The sequence below is a fragment of the Falco peregrinus genome, chromosome 1 (assembly GCF_023634155.1).
Source record: "Falco peregrinus isolate bFalPer1 chromosome 1, bFalPer1.pri, whole genome shotgun sequence".
NCBI lineage: Eukaryota > Metazoa > Chordata > Aves > Falconiformes > Falconidae > Falco > Falco peregrinus.
In genome coordinates, this window is record NC_073721.1 from 127,124,554 (window position 1) to 127,137,772 (window position 13,219).

The 13,219-nt window shown below is 50.1% G+C and overlaps 1 protein-coding gene across 4 annotated transcripts in view; it reads left to right on the forward strand.

Annotated features, from left to right (window-relative positions):
• The first annotated feature begins 479 nt into the window (after positions 1-479).
• FRMD5 (FERM domain containing 5) overlaps positions 480-13,219 on the forward strand; it is a 111,879-nt gene continuing 99,139 nt past the window's right edge. For all 4 annotated transcript variants that reach the window (XM_055817344.1, XM_055817353.1, XM_055817347.1 and 1 more), the window contains exon 1: positions 480-970. In XM_055817344.1, the coding sequence (XP_055673319.1) occupies positions 869-970 (102 nt within the window). In that variant the 5' untranslated portion in view covers positions 480-868. The remainder of the gene's footprint in view (positions 971-13,219) is intronic.

A 13,219-nucleotide genomic window follows, 5' to 3' on the forward strand; every position in this document is an offset into this window, starting at 1 on the left:
CCCTATGGGAATACCAACCCATTAACCCGAATCTGTCTCGGGCGAGAGAGCCCGGCACAGACCGGTGCCTGGCAGTGCCTTGCAGGCCTGCCGGGTCCCGCTTATTCACCCGCCGTCCCCAGGGACGCAGCCTCCCCTGCGCAGGACGGCAGGTGCAGCTCCCCGGCCCAGGTGGCCCGGGGCCAGGAGAGGCCACACGCACCCAGCCTGCTCGGCGAGGCTCGCCGCAGAGCAGCCCCCCCCAGCGCCGGCTGCTCCCACAAAGTGGGGGCTGCCTCCCCCCCTCCCCCGCCCCGGCTGCGGGACAGCCTCTCTGCGGGGGGCAGGCTGCGAGGAGGGGTCACCTGCAGCGGGACCCCCGCCGGTCGCAAGCTGCCCCGCTGGCCCCGGGGAGCCCCGCATACCCCTCCCGCCGGCCGGGGCAGGGCCACGCACGCAACTCCCCCCCCGCCCCCAGTCCTCCGCCCCTCCGCGCCCGCGGAGCCCCCTCCTGCGCGGGGCTGCCCGGGGAGGCGGCGGAGCCGCGCCGCCCCTGCCGCATTGGTTTGCGGCGGAGCCCATCACCGCCGCGGCGCCGAGATTGGCCCCCGCAGCCGGCGCCGGGCACCCCCCCAGGCCTGCCTCCACCCCGCCCGCCGTGCGCCGCGGCCCGGGCACGGGCACTGCGCTCCGCTCCGCGCCCGCTCCGCGCCGCTCGGCCCGCAGCGGGGGCAGGGCCGGGCCGAGCCGGGCGGCGTGGGGGGGAGCGGCCGCCGCGCCGCACCGCACCGCACCGGCAGCGGGGATGTGAGCGGAGGCTCCGCCGGCAGCACCCGCCGCTTCGCGCCCGCTCCGCGCTCCGCCGCGCCCCGCCGCCCGGCTCGGGAAGATGCTGAGCAGGTGGATGAGTGGCAGCAGCAGGAACCTGGACCGCGAGTACAACTGCACCGTGCGGCTGCTGGACGACAGCGAGTACACCTGCACCATCCAGGTCAGCGTCCTGCGGGGGTCGCGGGGAGGGGGGCGGCGGGGGCGGGACAGCCCCGCGCCGGGGTCGCGCTGCCGCCCGCAGCCGGCAGACAAAAGGAGCGGAGCGGCGGGGGCGGCCCGGTCCTGCCCCGCCGCCGTGAACAAAGGCGGACCCCCCGCTCCCGCCGCCCGCGGACCCCCCAGCACCCCTCGGCTCTCGGCAGGTGACGGGCAGCGGCTGCCGGCGGCGAGGAGCCCCGGAGCGGAGCCCCCCCCCGCCGGCTAGCCGCCTCCCGCCGCGGAGGTGTGCGGGGATGACGCGGAGAGGTGTTACGGGGGTGCCCGCAGCCCCCGGAGTCGGAGCGGAGTAGCGGCAGCCCGGCACGGTCGCCCCGGTGCTCGGGAGAGCCTCAGCCGTACCTCGCGGAGCCGGGCGGTGCTCGCCCTTGCTCTGCTGGCTGCGGAGGCTCCGCGCATCGCGGGGAGGACTCCGCTGCGAAGTAAAGTACGGGAGATGCTGCGGGGCAGGAATGCAGGGGGAATGCTGCGGGGCAGGGGTGGACTCTTCCCGGCCTCCGCCGCATCCCGGGGTGCCCGGGTCTGGCTCCCTCATTAGCGCCCAGCTCTGCCCTAATGAGTGCTTGTGTATTGCCATAGTCCGGAGCGGCGGCGACGGGGTGCGCATCTACTGCTCCCCGCGCCCCATGTGCCGGGCGGGCAGGACCAGGACCGGCTGCAGGACCCGGGACCATCGCCCACCGCCCGGGGGCTGCGTCGCTGCCTGGGGCAGCGCGGGGCCATCGCTCAGCGCGCAGGGACGGAGGGATGTCGTATTTCTAAAAACTAGCGAAACACGCTCGCCGTTTCCTCTGCAACTAGTTAGGTAACGGGACCTTGTGACTGGAGGGCAGAGGGGAGCAGCCCTGGCTCCGGCTGCCTTTACTTCTTTGTTCCTACAGTTATCATTTCTGCAGGGGAGCTGGCCGAAAACCTGTACGCTCTAGCACTCGTAACTACTCCTGCTGGTGCCGGCTGGCTTCAGCCCGGTCCGCAGGCAATGGCAAATTCAGGGCAGTTTTGAGTAAAGACGACTCAAAACGTAAATAGCAACAACTGCCACCTCCCAACCTCTGCTGGGTCTCCCCTGATCCCCCTGTCCTGCAACTCCGAGGAGGAGGGAGCATCTTTTCCTTTACAGGCGGAAACATGTTTTAAATGATAAATGCTGAAGATCGGTTACCGAGGAGTGCTGCAGGCACCGGCATTTTTGCTTAAATCGTCTAAAATAGATAATACGGTGTTCTGTGCAAATAACGGCTGAAGAATGCTAATGCTGCTCATTCCTCCCTCACCTCCCCCACCTGGGTTGTAAAGTGTGACCCAGTAAACAACTATAACGGCAACCTAGTTTATTTTGCATAAGCAAAACTAATTCATCTCTCGGAGGTTGTTTTTGATACAAGTTAAAAGGAAAGCTGTAGTTTGGAAGACAAAGTGTAGGCAATGCAGTTGAGAAAAATCTGGATTTTTTGTCCTTAAGATAATTTAACAAGGTGTCGTCATTTTGCATGCCTTTTCTTTTTTCTTTATTTTTAAGAGAAAATACTACTTGTTCACATATTTCCATGGCTTATTTTATGTTTAGCATAGTAAATAGTGAATCCTGGTATTTAGCATGCATGACCTAAGGTATAAAGAATTAGCTTGTATTACCCTCACAGTCAAGGTTACCCCACTTAAATATTTGTTTTCTATTGCTTTCATGTTGCCTTATATGCCAAGTATTTATAGTCCGTGCAGAATTATAGCGTACATAGTAGGAACGTATAATGTCTCGCAAGTGAGAAAACCCGTCACCATACAGGCTGTGAGCAGTGAATGAGTTTTGAAGGTCATTCCCTCATGAGTGCAGATATTTCACGTCTTGCTGAGATCTATAGTGTTTCCTCACCCAGGCTGTTTCTACGCCTGTTGTTTCTAATTTATGTATTTCTATTTTTACTTAAATAGAGAGAAACCGTCCAAAGCATAAGTCATCATTTCATACGCAGTGCTGTTAATCACGGTGCACATCTGGGCAATGAGGCTGCTCGCTGGAAGTTTGTAACGTGTATTTTTGCTGCTGTACCTGTGTGTTTGTGCCGCTCATCCTGGCGGCGTGTGGGGATGTGGATGGGCTTTATGCCCTCCCTGAAGTGTGGCCTGTCTGACATGTCATCTGGCTTCTCCATTCTGGGGAAAAGAAGGAAGCACTCAGAGACAGAGCTGATTTTAAGAGGGTTTATTTACATTTCAGATAATGGCACTGGTTAAACCTGTCAACAAAATTAACCTCTGGTTGTACTTGATAAAGGCTTGTGAGTGGGGGCTCAGTGCTGCTAGATAATACCTGAATATTCTGTTTCAAAAGAAAGCCTTTTTTATTTGATTATCTGAAGTTTACTTTGGTAGTATTCTCGTGTTGTATGAATGGTTCATTGTCTGAGCTTAGATGAAGCCGCATTCTCTTTTTTCCCTAATTTTCACGCCTAAACAGCCCATCCGAGCAGGTGGAGGAGCCTGGAGATCTCATGCCCCAGTCCCTGGCCTGGGCAGGCTCCGGGATGGTGTTAGGGGGGCAGAGCTCCTGCAGGCAGCCGGACTGTGCACAGTGAGTCGAGGCAGCTGAGTTGGCTCCTCCGTTAAGTGGTTTTGTTGTTGAGTTGGGGTTTTTTTGCATATTCCAGTACTTTTCTGTTTTGGGGAGGACACTGTCCCAGAGTCTGTCTCTGCTGGGTTCTGGGGGACAGTGTGTCAGCCAGTGAACAGGACTGCAGGTCTCAGCCGCTTGCTGGGACGCAGGGGATCCCAGAAGCTGCCTGAACACAAAGACATGGGGCTTTCTTGCCTCAGAAAGGCTGATATTTTAATAATATTACATGCCATGGAGGCACTTTCTAAAGCAATAAACACAGTAATTTGCAGCATGGGGACTGTCAGCTGGGAGAAGGCAGCAGTGCCCATTAATGCTCCGTTTCTTGGCATTGTGCAGACTGCTGGCCATGGGTGCTGGGGTCCCCACTCCTGTGGGTGTCACTGCCCTGAGACACGTCCCCGGGGACCAGCTTGGCTGGTGGAGAGGGGCAGCCATTCCTGATGGTTTTTTGTTCATCTCCATGGCAAGGGTGTGATCTAGCAGTATATTTAATTTATATTTACCACCTTGTGCTCTGTGTCTCCAAGCACAAATGCAAAGCAGTTTGCCAGCGAGGCAGCCTTGCAAGCGTTGTTAGAATAAAGCAAGCTTTGAAAAAACTAAGCAATGCTCTTGCGCTGCGGTTTTGCTGTGACTGAGCTGCTTGTCTGAGGAAATGTTTTAAATTCTTCACTGTGGTGTCAGTGGTGGTATAAAAGGCTTGAAATAATTAATGATTTGCCATTGCTCGATGCATCAAGCATTTTCCTGAAAAGACAGTGGCGTTTTGTTTCAAACCTCAGTAGTACTACAAGAAAGTGGAGACGTGAGAAAATAAATAGAAAAATGCGGTTTCTTAGATTCAGAATGTAACAACTTTCTTGCGTAAGATTGGAAATAAATGAAAATGAGCTCTGGACTATTCTCTTGGACAAACCCCACGTTTTCCACATGAAGCACAAAGTTCATTAGGAGACCTGACAGGATCATTAATAATAGGCAGTCAACACAAAGGGGAACCTTGGTTTTTTGCAGTGCTGGCTACCGTGAAGGTTATTTGTTCATTATCTTTTTGTCTTCTGAGAGTTTCCAATTGCTTTTGCCGGGAAATAGGTTAGCAGACCGCTGCTTACGCAGTGGGGTCTCTTGTCTACAGTCCTGAGCACAGGTGGTGTGTTCTTCATCGGAGGTTACTCCCTGCTGCCAAGAATACCAGAAACCATGAGGCTTCATGCTGAAAAGTTTGTCTGCTCCCAGAGCCTTCCCTCCTCTCCCACGGCCTGAACCCGGGGTGCAGGAACAGGGACTGATGCCAGACCTGTTCACAAAAACTGGAGTAAGGCAGACTTTGGGTCCAAGGTTGCTGGTCTGTGTGGTGGGTGAGGGTTTCACAGTCCAGCGCTGGTGAGGCTCTGGCAAAGCCAGCACAGCACTGCCAGTGCGTTGTGGTAGCGAAGTCCATCAGCAAAGTCACTGGGCTGCAATGGGTGCAGGATCGCACCCCTCCCAGCCTGTGGGTCCCAGGGATGGTGAAAGCAATACTGGCAGGTTTGCTGTTGACTCTATTCAAAGTAATATTTTTATTTATAGCATTGAAAATGTATTTGCCACAGAAACCTATCGTTCTTGCTCAGCAGTATCTCAGCAGAGCTGCAGGCTGTCAGGGCAGTGTTCTTCATTCTCTTCTCCAACATTTCCATACATATGGTTTGTGGGCTCGGAAGAAAACCACCTGAAATGCACAATAAGTTTGAAGACAAAGTAACAGTCAAAGCTGAGAGTTTCTTGGGTTTCATCTCCTTTTTCCTTTTAAATTTATTTCCAAGTATATCATTTTAAATACAAAGGATACAAAAGGCAGCTGAGGAAAACATCCACTAAATGTGCACTGAAAAACTAGTGACATATTTACTCTTCTTTTAATGGGAGGCAGAAATACAAGTTGTTATGGAGACCCGTTGAAAATATTTCTAGTGCTGTTATTTCTTCACCAGCTGAAATGTCTATTTTCTGCTAAATTTTCACACCTGTTTTATGATGTTACCTGCTGTGAAGCTCCAGGATGTCCCCCTCTTAGGAGTCAGTTTCCTGAAAGAACTCTTCGCTTATCACTTTCCTATATGAGATGTTGAAGACAAATATAGGTGTATATATATATATTTATATGCACACGCACGCACACACACACACAGTAATACCATTGTAGAAAGATATGTTCAGTAGTATCATGAAAGAAAAAATTTTCTGCTTCTGTCATGTAAAAATTAGGTAATGCACAGTAGGAGGCTTTTTTTAAGGTGTCTGGGGAATACTAAAAGTGCCTTAAGCAGCCCACTTATTTTTAATTTTTGACTCACTCTTCAGGAGCTCAAAGGGATCATGTACATAGGGATGACGTCTGTGGCCACATTCCAGCAAGGATGAGACTCGCACGATGCTTTGGTTTGCCCTGTACAAGACTAATGGCAGCGCAAGTGTCTGTGATCCCTCTCTGTCAGTACACCTGGCAGATCTGTTTTCTAGCTGAAACCTTGCAGGTTGCCTTCTCCTGGAAGCTGTATATGAACATGGGCAAAGACTGTGCAGCAAGCAAGGCCCTCACTGAAATGCTGTCAGTGGTAGCGGGCAAGGTCCTGATGGAGGTGCTACCAGTCTGTGAAAGCTCCTCTGGAGCTCGCATAGGGGTCGTGTTCTCTCCAGGGTGTGTAGCATCATGCATGAAGGTGGGTTCCTAAGCGTGGGTAGGGGCACTGGGAATGGCCTCTGCCTGCGCAGCCTGGCGTCAATTTGGGCATCACTGAAAAGTGGAGTCCCTGTTGGTTTGAGGGGTAGCTACTCGATAACCGGTAGGCACTTGGTCCTACGTGTTTGAGGATGGCATGTGGTTATCTTTGTCTCGCACTATGTGAGGTGGGAATTTACCAGTGGGAAAACCCAAACCCTATGGTACCCTCAACGCTTCAGCCTTCCAGGGGACTTGTAGGAATGTCACGTACCCCATGGTGAGCACAGTTCATGCAGGACTGATGGGAGCACACATGTGCTCTGCTCTGTGTGTCCCACTGAAACAGCAGCAGTCCCTCTGCCTCGTGCAAACCCTCGGTAGAGCAAACCCTCCGAAATGACCTGGTTTCCAAATGGCAGAGGAAGCATGGCACTACTGTCACTTGTTAGAAATGACAGTGCATTACTGGAGAAGGCTGGGGAACAAGCAGAGATTTGCCATGTGAGAAGTGTTGTATTTTATTTGCTATCAATTTTGTCAAGAATAGACAATACCTTGTTAGCGTAGGGGTCAGACGTTGGTGCTATTGCAGAGAGAACTGAACAGTGCTTCTTTCATCAGCCACTTGTTTGTGGTCAGAAAAACCCAATTATTATTTGGTTACAGAAAGCCTTGAAGTTGCTTCTGCAAATAAGGTTTCAGGTCAAATTCTTTTCTTTGAAAATTTTCCAGAGTAAATTATCACAGCAGTATGAGAGCAATTTCATATTGATGATCTGGAATTGCCTGCGAGGCTGATGAATCCACAGTGGCTGTCTGCAGAGACTGTGGCTCCTGCACGGCAAAACAGAGATGGGGAGCAGATTCTGATGGGTGCAGCTACACTACAGTTAACGTGTGCATATACTGAGGGCCTGAGCTTGTTCTGCCAGGGCTGGGGGTGTGATTTGAAAGGATGGGTCTGCATCCCCTCTTGTGGCAGGAATTGTAGTTATTTATTGTTGGTTGTTGTTCCTATAAGCCTCTTAGAAGCTTCAGAACTCGGGAAAATATATCCTAATTTGTTTCTTCATCAGCCACCTCTTGTGGATTCCCTTCTTGTATTCCCAACGAAATTACAGCTGCTGTGGCTTTTGGTGATATTGGTAAATCTACTCAAATTGGTGTGGCACCTTGATCACCCCAGGAGATGTTTTCACTTGTGCTCCCTCAGCATGTCAGCTGCTGCCAGAGCCCAGGAGAAAGGTAAACCCACTGTCTTTGGTCATGACAGAAAGGAATTAATATTCTGAATGTTCCTTGGAGCTTTCACCTAAGCACAGCAACATCTTAACCAACCCTAATTCTGCACAAGGTGCTGTCAGCTGGTGCAGTGTGGTTTTATTACATTTCTTACAGAACTGGATAACCAGCTACAAACCTACCCAGGGCTACAGAGCAAGCTGTTGGTGGAGGCCAGGCTAAAGTGAATGTTCCTTTGCTCTGAGCACCAGGACAAAGGAGGAGATGTGAAAGAAATGGGGTTAGTTTTCAGAAGGGTCTGAAGAAGTGAGAAGACTCCATGTGCGCAAGTATGGATGTCAGAATTAGGGTTTATATGGTCATCTGCATTCATACAGAAACTGAGGGCTATCTTCTGAGCATGAAACACAAGCCAGGTTTTCCTTTAGGAGGTGAAGGTCTGCCAAATGAGCTCCAAAGTCCGTGGGCCGATGTGGTGGCGTTCCTGGAGGCTGGGTGATGCCCTGAGCTGAACTTCCTGCAGTCACAGCCCTGCCTTCTCAAGGTCTGCAGGGCACATGCATGGGTCAAGGGCAGCCTTCCAGAGGATGGAATGGCATGATCCAAGGTGCAAGCAACTCCGTGCGTGAGCCCTGTGGCTGCCAGGGCGGTTTTGCATGGTGAGGAAGAGGAGTGTGAAGGGTAGGGTCTAGGGTAGAGGCATGTGAGCTGGCCCCATGTGGAAACACATTTGCTGGGACTCATGGGCACGGAAACCTTTTGTTGTTATGCTGCAATGAGTGGATTGAAATAGCAGAGTGAAGATCCCCGGCTTCACGTGTTACCACTGGTTTGCTGAGCCATGCTCCATTGGCATGTAAAATACTGGCACAACTAGAAAATAAAAATGTGGGTGTTAGACAGTTTTATCTATGTTACAAATATTTTGCTTGTAAAAAAAAAAATAAAATACTGAAATTGAAATGAAATGTCATTAAATGTGTCACCCTAGAGGTGTATTGGCCTGTGTGGTTTGTGTTCAGGGTAGAAGTGTGGTGGAGTGGCAGGAATGTACCGTCTCTTCTGCATGAATCCCAAAGATCAGCTCCTTCCTCTCCAGAAAAGGAAGCGTTTGGAAACGTGTTTCTTTCCAGATTTCTGCACCGGTCTGTGCTGGCAGCAGGGTCGAGGCATTGGCCACATCAGTGGGTTGGGAGATGGTGGTTCTCCTCTGTCGTCCCCATGGAGTGTTGTTGTTCAGGGGTTTGTGCATGCGTGAAAACACTGTCCATAAACCATCCATGGGCTGGTGCACATGTGCTTACCTATCTCAAATTAAAACATATTTTTAAGCTTCACACTCAAATTCTGCATGTTTCCCCCCCCTGCCACCATCCGCCTCCGACTCAAACAGGCCTGTTTTTTGTTTTGTATATTGTGGGACATAGACACAAGGAGTTCTTGCAATCGAAGGTAGCTATTAAATATCTATGATGGTGTTTTCATTTCTAGACAGGAGGGTAACTGCTGCCTTATGCGTTTGGTAGCGTTTGGAAATGAGAGGAAGAGTGGTGAGATCTGAAGTTGCTGCAACCTTGTCCCCTGGGAATGTGGTTGGTGGGTGGATACACAACAGTTGCGTGCAATCTTTCTCTCCTGTTGCTCAGTGGCACAGATTTTATGATGATGTGATATGTGATTTTCCAGGAATTTACTGGGTGAGATGTACTAGGATACGGTTGTTTCTAAAATGACCTGTGGGATTTGGGGCTGGCTGGGCAGTTTTCCTGTGCATGGTGCAGAGGTTGTGTCTGTTGTGGAATTATGGCCAAGACTGAACTGAATATCTGCAAAAACTGCCTGGTGCTTGGAGTCTGATTTTTTTCTGAAAAGGGCCGGTGCAGAGGGAAGTTGTGTGAGCTGTGCTTCAGGCTGCTGGTGGAGAACAGCTCTTTTTTCTAAGCAAAAATAGGATTTCTGTAACGGCCAGTGGACTGATCTGGCCTGGTCCTGGGGAGCAGCTGGGCATTTTGTTCCTCCTGCATTGTCATTTTAAACACACAGACTGTACTTTGCCCTTAATTACACTTTGGCAATTACCATCCATGTAGATTACCTTCACTGGTAACGTCTTCGTTTGCAAAAGTGACTTGGCAGCTGCAATTTGTTGAGGAATGCAGTTTATTCTATGCACACACAAAATGCAAGATGCCATTGTGCTTCCTCTGGCTTGTTATCTGTAGAGGACAGCAGGAGTAAAATACAGTAAAATCTTATTTTACTCAATAAAGTCAGCAGCTGTCTCTCCAGATACACATCAGAAGCTGTGCTACTGAGCAAGATGGTGCTGTTTTTACATAATCAGTTTGTAGAGCTGTATTTTAAGGCATGGGATCTTTAGCTACTCTGAGGATCAACTTTGTGCTTCCAATAGTGGATGATCCCAGTTCTCCTTATGGAACCCAGTGGATCTCTTCTCCCAACTTGTTCAGTCTTTGGTCCTTACTGGGAAGGTGGATGTACATGAAAATTGCTCTTCTGTGGACAAGGGAACAGACTGAAAAATGTGGCTGGTTTTGTGGGATGTACTTTGCATTGTGAAAATGCAAAGTTCAGGAAATCCCTCCCGAAGAGGTGCAAGAATTGCAGGGCTCAGAGCCGTGGGCCAGCTGCGCCCTTATAATTTTCACATAATTTAAACATGTTTTCTTGAGATTTTTGAGCTGGGAGCCTCCCCCTGCTACCGACTGGGTTGTGGTCCCACTGCAGCTGAGCGTATGCTGAGGCCCATTTTCTCTCCCTGGGAGAGCCAGTTTTCTGCATTGAGCATCTCATTGGAAATTCAAGGTTCGCACATATTTTAATCTTCCGTATCTGGCAGTAAAGAATATAAGCACTGGACTCCTGAGCATGGAGAAAAATCTTAGGCTGGTTCAGATGCTGTGGGAAGGAGTGAAATAAGATGTACTCGCCAGGTGCCAGTGTCTCACCAGATAGACAAGGCATTTTAATAAATGATAGTTAACAAAAGCTTTGTGGCATTGCGCTTTGTGAGGCCAGACAGACCTCAGCTAGTTAATGCTGGATGTCAAAATTTGATCAATGCTGCAGCTAGAAATAGAATGTTTTGGCTGCATAATGTCTGTTACCAAAGACTTTAATTATAGTGGCATATCTGTCATATCGATGAGGTTTTTCTGTTTTTCAGAAGGTTTATAGCAGGGCTGTTTCAGATTGTATTGGCTTTTAGCTTGGCACATAAGCTGGGATCCCAAAGGATATGTCCACTGACTGCCTATACAAAATTTTTCTTTAATAAAAAAATTACAAAAATTGATTAAGCCATTCTGGATCTAGAGAGAGACTTTAGGAATATATAGATTAGGTAGTTGATAGTGATTGTAACTATACGTTATCTATATACTTAACTCATAGAATGGACAGTATATTGGGACTGGGAAAAAAAGATGAAATCTAATATAGTTGTGTTTGAAAAATAGATAATAAACATGCTGAGCAGGTACTTTTCATGAATCGATTTAATTCTCATTAGCGTTGCACTGTATAGCATGCTGACTAATATTTCTGGCTTGCAAACAACAATGGCTTTCCAAAGGAAATGTGTGATGAGAACAGAATGTCATTGGGATCTGAAAACCTGGAGCTCCTGGGGCCATTGAAAGTGGAGAAGAGAAAATGTGAGTGCAATAGAAAATGCAGCAGCAGGAGAAAGAGCTGGGGCTGGAGGCAATGGTGAGCCAGGATCAGGGCAATAGGGGAGTGATAGGTGCTGGGAGCATCTCTTGTCAGGCCAGGCCATCCTCCTCCACCCATACAGGGACCCTTGGGACCCCTGTGCCATGGGAACCACTGTCTGAACCAAGTCTCAATGCCTGCCCTTGCAGTGGTACTGTCAGACCTCCCTCCAAAAGTAACTCTCTTTGGCTGAGCTCCTGCCTAAACCTTGGTGTTCCTGCACTGTTCTTCGATATTAAGGTTCTTCTGATCCAGAATGGACTTTTCTGTCTTCTGGTCCAGATCCCTGCTACTGTTGTCCTTCCTTTCTCCCACTTGCATTTATTACCTGTGCATTTACAGTTTTGCATCATTCTTGTTTGCATGTTGATACAAAACCCCAAAATCTGTAGGGAATGATTCTCCAGCCTGTCACCACTTCTTAGAAGCAACTCCTTAAGCCCATTGATGGGGCTTTAACTGGCTGTGACTTATGCTTTCTGATGACAGATTTCTTTATCTGGGGTTTTGGAATAAAGCAGAGGGTCCTCGGGGCAGCTGCTGTTTGAGGGGATTAGTGGTGGCTGGCAGCCTGCGTTCTGCATTGCCTTGCTTCCCCAGGCGCACGTGGGAGCTTGCATGTCTCCCTAGCAGTGCTTTGGGTACCGTGTCCCCCAGCTTAACATCTGGGTTTTGTTCTAGACATAAATAAGGTGCTAATACAAAATTAATCCCAACATAGCATGCCTTAAATAATGATGACAGTGATTTCTCTCTGCCCTTATGGGATGCTTCCCACTGTCAGCGTAAACACATTGGGCCCTTGGCAAAGTCCCCCAGAATTAAATAAAACACAGCTAACAGGGCTTGGAGGAATGAAATAAAATTGAGGCTTTCCTTAGTAACCCGCAGTACCACTGAGTGGAGAGCGTTCTTGTTTCTGTAGGCCTTTTTAATTAACACGTGGCATTTTGTTATGAGGATGCCATTGAGCATAATGGGGAAAGATGTCTGAGGCATTTTAGGCTGATTTGGTTTTAAACTTCTGTGGGCGGTTTGTAATTCTCAGTCAGCTCTGCTGGGCTTTTCCAAAGAGATGTGTTTTTCGGGCATGGTTAATCTCTGTATCCATGAGCTGATGCTGATGAGCCCTGTCACATCCTGCTGGTGTCCTGAGGCTGCCAGGGGGAGATGCCCCTAGGGAGCAACAGTACAGCCCCCTGTGCCCCAGGTTTGGCCAGGTGCTGCTCTGGGTCCTCCACGGCTCCTCCCTGCACCGCAGCCTCCCTCAGCTGCAAAACTGGGCTAACAGCTCATCCTTCTTCCATCAGAGTTTCTCTGAGGACACACGTTGGTGAGAGGCTGGATGCGGGGAGGACGTGAAGAGGGACATGGCACAGTGCTTGAGCTCCTGGCCTTGCCAGGGCCATGGCCATGGGCAGTGAGGATGATTTCGCTGTATAGGATTGATGTTGCTTTTGCAGTGAGAATTATTTCACTGTATGGGGTTGATGTTGCTTTGCATTTCAGGGTTACAAGTGAAGGAAAAGCAGAGCAGCCTGCAGTGGAGCTTTTTGCCTGTCCCAGTGCAGGGCATGTCCTGACCCTTCATGTCTTGTGCCTTTGGCTCCCTTTGTGCCCACCTGCTACCCCACGGCCCCTTTGCAGGTTACAGGACCCATGGGGGAGCAGCAGGCACCAGTGCTGTGGTCACAGCTCCTCCTGCATAACCAACCTGAGACCTGCAACCCCCAGAAATACAGTTCTGAGCCTGAAACATAACTGTAGTGTATTTGAGGTGGAGGTGATCCATTCTTGGGTACAAAGAAGTACTGAACCCAGCAGCAGCAAGCAGGTCCCCTGTAAGGGCTAGCTGTGAGGGTGGCAGCAGTGTCAGAGTACCACTAGCATTGGTG